Genomic DNA, 9,915 nt, shown 5'->3' with positions numbered 1-9,915 from the left:
CCTACATCAATGAATATTAGCATTGTCTTGCCAGAGATCACCACAACTCAATTTACATTCAAACCAATGATGTTTCAAATATTACAGACTACTAGTCAATATTCTGGATCTCCTAATGAAGACCCTCATCTGCACCTGAGGCAATTTCTGGATGTTACTAGCAACTTCAAGATTCCAGGCGTGACTGATGACGCCTTCAGACTCAGATTGTTTCCTTACTCTCTAAGGGATAGAGCCAAAAGTTTGTTGAATTCCTTGGAGCCAAATTCCATTGCCACATGGAATGACTTGACTGAGAAGTTCTTAGCTAAGTATTTTTCTCCTTCCAAGAATGCAAAAATGAGATTACCTCATTTAGGCAAGGAGATGAAGAATCGCTTTTTGAAGGTTGGGAAAGATTTAAGGAGTTACTTAGGCAATGCCCTCACCATAGCATCCCTATTTGCATCCAACTCGAGACATTCTACAATGGGCTAGTTCCTTCTTCAAGGAACATGCTTGATGCATCTAGTGGAGGAGTGCTATTGTCCAAATCCTATGAAGAACGATATCGTTTGATTGAAAGTATTACTGCTAATACTTATCAATGGCCTATTTCCCGAGCCAATGTGAGCACACCTCAAAAGAGACCTGCTGGAGTTCACAAAGTCACCGAGACTACAGCCCTTGCTACACAAGTGGCACAAATTCATCAAATGATGAAGAATTTGATGACTCAAGACACGCCAAAACCAGAACCAGTAAAGGTGGTTACTAATGCTTCAGAAGTTACCTGTGTCTACTATGGAGGGGCACATTTATTTGAAGAGTGTACTGCAAATCCCGTTTCTGCCAAATATGTGGGCAACAACAGGTACAATAACCCCTACAGTAACACCTACAATCCTGGGTGGCGCAATCTTCCTAATTTTTCATGGAGTAATAGTCAAGGTCAACCGAGGCCTTAAACGACCCAAGCTAATCAAATACCACAAGTTCCTCTTGGTTTTGCTGCGCCTGCTCAAGGTAACAATCAGCTAGAAAACATACTAAAATCATTCATTCAAGATATAAAAAATCAGTTCTTATCACAAGGAGTGAGTATCAAAAACCCAGAGAACCAAATGCGGAAATTGCCACAACTTTGAGTTCAAGACCACAGAGGGCACTTCCTAGCTCCACTAAAGCACCCACTACATATAGGGTGAAGAATGTAGTGACTTGCAAAGTTATTAAACTAAGAAATGGAAAAGAATGTGAAACACCCCCACGTAAAGAAACTGAGGCTAGTGGAGCCCTGCCTGATAAGGACAACACTAAAGAGAGAGACGTGTCTGTTAGGGAACCGACCTCGGTAGAAAATGATAAAGAGAGACGAGTTGAAATTAATCATGGCAAGACTCCTAAGTCCTCTAAGAAACCTGAGGACTTGGCACAGTCAGGCAATGATAAGAAGTTTGTTCAAGAAAGGCCACCACCTCCCTTTCCACAAAGGATTAGGAAGGCAAAAGAGGAACAACAATTTGGCAAGTTCATGGAGATACTCAAGCAACTTCACATCAACGTACCTTTGATAGAAGTGTAGCAGGGAAAATCTGATATCGAAGCCATGGGATTGACTCGAATCAATATTTCGTTTGAAATCGCCACCGCGCTTTATTTTTTCAAAGGAAAAGGGAAAAGAACGAAAAACCCAAAGTTTTGTTTTTAAAACAAGGAAGAGAACTCAAGTTCGGGTGTTGATTATATGAGGGGAAGGTTTAAAGCACCCCTCATATCTGTGGTACTCCACAGGAACCTTTTTGAAAATCTGTGTGGTGTGTGCTTAAAAAAGGGTTTGTTTTATTTTTAAAATAAGCTCGGCAAAGCGTTAAGCTTTGTGCCTACATACCTCCTCGGTGCAATGGAGAAGTCAGAGCTAATGTAGTTCCGCTTAAAGGGAAAACGTTTTTAAAACGAATAAACACTTTATCGTCGTTGGAGAGAAATACTCAGCCATTGATCTTGAGCATGAGAACAAACGAGTTCTTTGCATCGCTAATGAAAGAAGGGCTCCAACTCGGATAAAATCGACGAGTATGCCACTAGCTCTCTCACGCGGAAAATATCTCATTATATCAATCAATTTCAAAATCGTGGGGTATAACCACTCGTTTCGACAATTAACAGTGTCTAAACTTTTGAAGAAAAGAGGAAAAGGCCACTAAGGGCAAAATATATTTTTTAAGAAAAAGGGTTTTGAAAAGGTTTGCAAACATAAGAATGTTTTTGAAAAAGGGAGAAGATTTTGAAAATTTAAGAATGGGAGGAGATGAAGAGGCTAACCTAGTGCATAAAATAAAAGCTAAGGAAAGAAACGGTCTAACCAAATAAGAAGCCAACACTTGACATTATGAGTCAAGGTAGATTTCCCATCCTTTGGAATATCAATACTAAACCAACATTATCACTTGGGGATCCAGATAAACTTATTGTCTTAGCACCACTTTGCATTAAGCACATTAAAATTCTGACAAAAATCGGGCAGAGTAACGGCTGTTTTCGGGTAAAATCCTTATCTCAATGCCTTGGAATTAACCATCAAGGGCTTTCAAGGAAATACCTGCACACATAAACAGACAACAATCCAATGCCAGACAGACAGAACAATCACAAAGTAATAACAGAATGAGAGTCCAGAGGTCCTAAGTCCATAAGTCCGAGTCTCCAGAATGCTAGGGATAGTAACCAATAGTCCAAAAGAGAGCCTTAGGTGTTTTTTTAGATTTTTGTTATTTATTAGTGTTTTAGCATAAAAGTAAAGTATGGTCCAAGTGGACAAAAGAAAAATAGCAGAAACATAAACATATGTCCAAATGGACAAAGAGAAAATAGCGGAATATAAACGTCCAAATGGACAAAGGAAAAATAGCGGAATGTAAATATGATGAAATGATAAAATAAAGCGATAAAGCGAGAAATATAAAGAGCGGTATAATAAATTGAGGAAATTAAAGTTAGTTGTTAGATGTTAAAGATAACCATCTTGAAACTTGTCAAGTATGTTATCAAAGTTAGTAGTAAAGATCGATGGTGAGTGAAGGATGTTCTCGGATTTAAATTCAATGGAACTTTATCAGAAGCTTGATAAAATCGTAGCGACTACACGATAAATTTCCATAAGTCTTAAATCAACCGCATACAATTCTCTTCCATATTTGATCTTTTTTGTTCGGGACACGAAATATTGCGCTATGTTAAGCAGATCGTCAAGTGATTTATGTAGAAATCACCCTACAACGAGGCCGGTCAAAACTTTATGTGCTAATGCATGCGAGAGAAATGATATGTAGATCATTCTCCGAAAGCAATACCGCACGAAAAGAAAATAGGTAACGATCTAGTCTTTACTAAGAATCCATAAGAATTCTCAAAGTGTTAAGACTTTCATCGATCAAAAGAAAAAAAGGAGAAGAAGAAGATAAAATGCATAAAGTAAAGTCAACTCACACTATCATTAATATCATTCATCTAATATTATGGATTTGGTCATTTCAAACCTATCAACATCCTAGATCCAATGATATTAATGAAGTGGAGGAAGAAGGAAGCCAAAACAAGCATAAAAAAGGCAAAAAACACATTCTGTCCCAGGGGAAATCGATTTGCCTAAGGAGGAAATCGATTTCCTTAATGCAGGTTTTCAAATCTTGCGCAGAAACGGAATGGAAATCGATTTCCCTAAGGAGGAAATCGATTTCCTCAGTGCAGTTTTCAAAAAATCAGCATTAAGAAGCATAAAACTTGACTTAAGCAAACATACAAACACCTTATGATCACATATCAATTGGAGCACGAATTTTCCATCAAATCACCATCAAATAGGACCAATATAGCATCAAAGATGCATCACACACAAGCACAAAAGAATCACACTATGGTAGATGAAAAAGGATGATGAAAATTACCAATTCTTGAACAAAACTTAGATCCACTTCAAGAATCACCAACACAAATCTTGATCTCTCAACAATATGAAGAAAAAAGAGTGAAATGGATGGTGGTTTAGCTCAAAGTTTGTGAGGTTCAAGGTGTGACTCACAAACTTTATGAAAGAACAAAGAGCTTTGGTGAATTTGGTAGGGATGAGAAGAGAAATTGCAAGGGGTTTTTTGGCTCTCAAAGCTTGAGAAATGAGAGAGTAGTGGTCTCTATTTATAGGATGAGAGCAAGAGTAGTGGCAATTTGGTCATTTGCTCTTAGTTAATTAACTTGTGTTTAATTGGTGATTAAAGTGGCATTTAAATGGTAAAAAATGGTAAAATGAGGTTAAAATGGAATTAATGAAGGGAATTATTTTGGTGAGGTGGAAAATTGGTAAAATGACAAAAATGGTTAAAGAAAATAGGTGCCAAAATCAAATCAAGCTTCCCTCTCTTTTTTTTTTTGAATTTCGCCTTAAGGAAATCGATTTCCCCCAGGAGTGAAATCGATTTCACTCTGTTCCAGAAGAGAATTTGGCGCAAAATACACTAGGGAAATTGATTTGCCCAGGAGGGAAATCGATTTCATGCTGTCCAGAATGTGATTTTGTTGAAAATTGCTGTAGGGAAATCGATTTACCCAAGAGGGAAATCGATTTCATCAGTCCAAAATGTGGAAAATGTCTTGTTTATTGCATGTCTTGGCTTGGTACCTACAAAACAAAAGCCTACAAAGAAACAAAGCAATATTTTTGGTATTTGGGTTAGTATAATATGCATACAAGATAAACAATCATTGGTGCTTGACGATCCCTCTTATTGATGAGGTGAGTGCAACACCACAAACAAAACTTCCAAGTGAATCTCTTGATTAATGATTGGGATATGAAGGATATATGATCTTAGGGTCAAAAATTGGGGTATGACAAGAAGCTATTGAACAAATGCTGAATTACTTCAAGTTCATGAAAGAAATGCTTACTAAAAGGAAAATATTGGGAGAATTCGCCACTATTGAACTTACTCAAGAATGTAGTCAATTGGTGCAAGGAAAGCTTCCTCCCAAGTTGAAAGATCCTGGAATTTTTACTATACCTTGCAATATTGGTGATTCATTTTGTGGAAAAGCACTATGTGACCTAAGGGCAAGCATTAATCTTATGCCTTTGTCCGTATTCAAGAAACTAGAAATAGGGGCAGCCAGGCCTACAACCATCACTCTGCAGCTAGCAGGCAGAAGCATTTGCTATCCCCAAGGGAAGATTGAAGATGTTCTGGTCAGGGTTGACAAATTTGTATTTCCAGCTGACTTCATCATAATGGATTTTGATGCTGATGAAGACATTCCTATTATGTTAGGAAGACCTTTTCTTGCTACTAGAAGAACTTTGATTGATGTGGAGAAGGGTGAACTCACTATGAGGGTAAAGTGTCAACAAGTGGTGTTTAATGTGCTAAATGCCTTACAATAACCAGAAGAAGAAGTAATTAAACTTTTTTCTCTCTCTTTCTTATATATACACCTATCTTTCTTTTAGACTTACTTTGACTAAGTCAAATTATTATTAGAATAAAATAATAATTAACTAAATTAAATATGATTATAAATCATAAATAAATTAAATAATAATATTTTTAAAGAAAAAAATTTGTCACTTAAAAATTAAAAGTAAACTTATTTAAAACTTTTGAAATATAATTAAAATTTACAACAATCCCCCACATATTTCAAAAGTTTAAAAGAAGAAAAAATAAAATTTTCTGGATTCACGTCATGAATGTGATGCATCAAACTAGTGTAGCAAGCTATATGAACTAGTCCTAGAATGATAGTACTTAACATACAGTGAGATTGGTGTAGCAAGCTATATGAACCAACATCACTTAGTGTATGTTAGAGGTCTACCACTCACATCACACTCCCACAATTCTTGTTGTTGACCCTGTGGTGCGCTAATAGGTCATGCGCGTGCCTGGTTATTTCATGAGTGCTCTAGAGATTTCGCCAAGATCTCATACAAGCGGCCGCACTCGACACTCGTATAGGTGATTTCATCAAGTGTATGCTGCAAATCATACACCACCAATAAAGGATATGAAATTCATTAAAAGCTACATAAGCTTATCCTCTCAATAATGCAGTGTCTAGCACTTTCTCAAGTACACCATAGGAAAAGGACACAAGAAAAAATTAATCAAATAATATTTGGTGCTAGCAGAACTAACAAGTGACTTGTTCTTACCCATATGAACCTTTTTCATTGGATCTCCAATCACAAAGATTGGGTTCTCATTACTTATTAGTTTCAATTGGCTAAGTCCAATTCCCCTCGATGTGTTACAAATTAATTTCTCCCTAGGGATTTTGTCAGAGGATCAACTGCAATCATTTTGATCTAACTTCACATAAATTCATGATATTATCTCATCGTTTAATAGCTACTTTTATACACAAATGAGGAAGTCACTATTTTTCTTCCTAAAAAATATTGACTAAGACGTCTTTAAGTCAATGAATCTCAAATATTACTCAAGTTTGAATATTAAACTTGGTCTGCATAATTAAATTTATGCAGGTCTGCTTAAATAACTTGTAAGCGACATCATTATTTCTCAATAAAAATAAACTTAAATCTATTTAAGATTTTATTATAAAGGTGTGTTTGAATGTTTTTCAAATGACAACACCCCCCACAATGAGAAATAGTTTCACATTTAATTTTATTCTCATTTGAATCATATATTAACATCAATGTATTATTGTAATACATTGGATCATCCACTATAAGGAATACCATAATTTAAATTATCATTCAAAATATCTCATGTGATTAAAACTCACCGTATAAATATTTTTTACAATACTCAATAAAAATAAATAATTTTCCAATAATATAAAAATTTATTCTCACAATTAAAACAATATTATTCAAGTTTCTCTAATTATTATATCATATAAACTTCTTTAAAGTATATCAATAATAATAATAATCACATTTTTGTTTAATTTATTTTTCTCCTTTCTCTCATTCATATTATATAATATAATATGTATATTCAAGAATTATTTTATTTGTTTTCAATAAAAATAATTAAGTAATATTTTATAATATAAAATATCTTTATTCATACATACATACATACATACATACATACATACATACATACATACATACATACATACATACATACATACATACATACATACATATATATATATATATATATATATATATATATATATATATATATATATATATATATATATATATATATATGAGGAGGGATCAAATTACACCCGAAGAGTTACACCACGAGTTACACTCGTTCAATAACTACATTTCGAATTAATATTTTTTAAATTCAACCGTTGGATTGAAACATAATATCATATAGATCATGCCTATAAAGTTTGAGCTTAATCTATAATGATTTACTATCCGATCAAGATATCCAAAGATTAACGTCAAAATGAGCTTTCATATAACGTTAATTTTGATGTAATTCAATGACATAGTAAATCATTATAGATTAAACTCAAACTTTTTAGGTATGATCTATATGATATTATGTTTCAATCCAACGGTTCAATTTAAAAAATATTAATTCAAAATGTAGTTATTGAACGAGTGTAACTCGTGGTGTAACTCTTCGGGTGTAATTTGATCCCTCCTCATATATATATATATATATATATATATATATATATATATATATATATATATATATATATATATATATATATATATATATATATATATATAGAGGAGGGATCAAATTACACCAATATGTTACACTAATAGTTACACTCATTTATGACCCTTGATATAATTTTAATCTAATGGTTAGAAATGCCCACTTAGTGACTCATCATTGTTTCTTAAAATAGTTTCCTTCTATTTTTGGTAATAAATAATTTTTTATTTTATCAAATTATAATTTATTTTTCACATAAAATTAAAAAGATCTCTCCTACTTTTTCTAACAATTAAATTACTCTTCATTTTTTAAAATAAAACGTGTTGATTAAAACTTGATGTGATTTTTCAAATTTATTAATAAAATAAAATTACATCCAATTCACTTAATGTTATTAATTTAAAAAAAATAATGTGATTTTTAATATTTATTAATAAAAAAATTTATTTATAAATTAAAAACAAATATTTTTTTCTTAACTTTAAACAAATTTTACTATTTTATTTAAATAAAATTATATTGTATTTACTTATTTTACATTACCAAATTGATATATTTTTAAAAATCATTCAAAATCGTATAATATAAAAATAATTAACAAATAATGAGTAACGATTAACCCGAAAAAATATATATGAAGTGAATAATAAAACAGATAAATTTTCTATTATTTTTAAACAATTTCATTTTATAAATTTTTTAATTCTCAACAAAAAATTTATGTATTCATTATTTAATTTTTTATACACATTTTGAACATTATTTTATATTCTATTTAAAATTGGTACAATTTCAGTATTTATTTTAAATAATAGAATATGATTTTATATAAAGAAAATAAAAAAGTAAATTTGTTTTAAAATAAAAAAGAAGTTTTTTTCTAAGAATCTTGATTGGTTTTATAAAAATTATTTAGAATCACGTTTTCTTTTTTATAAAAATATTTAGAATCAAGTTTTACTTTAAAAAATGAAGAGTAATTTAATTGTTAGAAAAAGTATGAGAGATCTTTTTAATTTTATGTGAAAAATAAATTATGATTTGATAAAATAAAAAACTATTTATTACCAAAAATAAGAGGAAACTATTTTAAGAAACAATGATGAGTCACTAAGTGGGTATTTCTAACCATTAGATTAAAATCATATCAAGGGTCATAAATGAGTGTAACTATTAGTGTAACATATTGGTGTAATTTGATCCCTCATCTCTCTCTCTCTCTCTCTCTCTCTCTCTCTCTATATATATATATATATATATATATATATATATATATATATATATATATATATATATATATATATAGGGCCGGTCCCGACTATTTAGAGGCCCAGGGCAAACAAAAAAATGGACCTCTAACAAAAAATTGACTTTTTATTCGTCTTCAAAATGAAGAAGAATCTCGGAGACAGAATCAAAAATATGAAGTCTTGGTTGCTTCTAACAACAACAAAAATTTCAACGCGGATAAAAAGTCGTCTACAAATCATTAAAAAATTTAAAATCGCAATATGATTAACTAAATTAAGAATGAGAATCTTTTAAGGGCAAAGCATAAATAATAATGAATTTGATTTTATCATAAAAATTTGATAATAAATAAGTTAATTGTATGGTAAATTATTAAAATATTTAATTATAACATATAATAGTCTCTAAAATTTATACATAAAATAAATTAAGATAAAATTATAAGGGTTAGAATAAATAATTATCGAAAATAAAATTTGATTTAAAATATCATTATAAATTTTAATTGATTATATACAAAATATTTTATAATTAAAATTTAAAAAATGTTAATTGTCATAATAATTATATTAGAAATTTATTGAAAAATCCTAATTGTCATGTATAATTAACTAAGTTTGCCTTCTTTTTTTTAAATGATATCAAAGAACCACAATTTAAGCAATATGTACTGAAGTGACTTTTAAAAAAAAATTGAAGAATTGGAAGTATCAAAGAAGTGCCTTTTAAAAAAGAAAATTTGAAGAATTTGATGTCATCAAGTCTCCAACATGAGAAAGTAAGCTTGCAAAATAACCACTGAACCGCTGCGCTACATACATTAAATCGTTTGTTAATTTCGCTAAGAAATATATAATATATTTTTACAGTATAATAATTTCTAAATAATTTCTAAAATTGAGGCCCTCATATTTGTGAGGCCCTGGGCTGTGGGCCTGCTTGCCCTGGCCCAGGGTCGGCCCTATATATATATATATATATATATATATATATATATATATATATATATATATATATATATATA

General features: G+C 31.0%; 2 protein-coding genes and 1 non-coding gene across 3 annotated transcripts; 2 read left to right on the top strand and 1 right to left on the bottom strand.

The window, feature by feature from the left end:
- Nucleotides 1-331: 331 nt before the first annotated feature.
- LOC131615369 (small nucleolar RNA R71) lies at nt 332-436 on the bottom strand. Its single transcript, XR_009287787.1, has one exon. It is a non-coding gene; the product is annotated as a small nucleolar RNA R71 (small nucleolar RNA).
- A 58-nt stretch (nt 437-494) lies between these two features.
- On the top strand, nt 495-1,564 carry LOC131614323 (uncharacterized). Its single transcript, XM_058885925.1, has 2 exons — nt 495-930; nt 1,062-1,564. Exons 1-2 carry the CDS (start codon nt 495-497, stop codon nt 1,562-1,564), a joined length of 939 nt encoding a protein of 312 aa, XP_058741908.1.
- A 3,321-nt stretch (nt 1,565-4,885) lies between these two features.
- Nucleotides 4,886-5,413, top strand: LOC131614322 (uncharacterized). Its single transcript, XM_058885924.1, has one exon. The coding sequence runs from the start codon at nt 4,886-4,888 to the stop codon at nt 5,411-5,413; it is 528 nt and encodes a 175-aa protein (XP_058741907.1).
- The last annotated feature ends 4,502 nt before the right edge of the window (nt 5,414-9,915 follow it).

The sequence above is a fragment of the Vicia villosa genome, linkage group LG6, assembly GCF_029867415.1.
Source record: "Vicia villosa cultivar HV-30 ecotype Madison, WI linkage group LG6, Vvil1.0, whole genome shotgun sequence".
In the NCBI taxonomy this organism is placed as follows: Eukaryota; Viridiplantae; Streptophyta; class Magnoliopsida; order Fabales; family Fabaceae; genus Vicia; species Vicia villosa.
The sequence above is the reverse complement of the archived record's forward strand: the minus strand, read 5'-3'. Positions and strand labels throughout refer to the sequence as shown.

What these genes read in the sequence shown, in the direction of transcription:
- LOC131614323 (XM_058885925.1), top strand. Translation starts at nt 495, where the DNA reads ATGCTTGATGCATCTAGTGGAGGAGTGCTATTGTCCAAATCCTATGAA. An exon ending in TTCATGGAGTAATAGTCAAG is followed by an intron (nt 931 to 1,061) that starts GTCAACCGAGGC and finishes ATAAAAAATCAG; the next exon opens with TTCTTATCACAAGGAGTGAG.
- LOC131614322 (XM_058885924.1), top strand. Translation starts at nt 4,886, where the DNA reads ATGCTGAATTACTTCAAGTTCATGAAAGAAATGCTTACTAAAAGGAAA.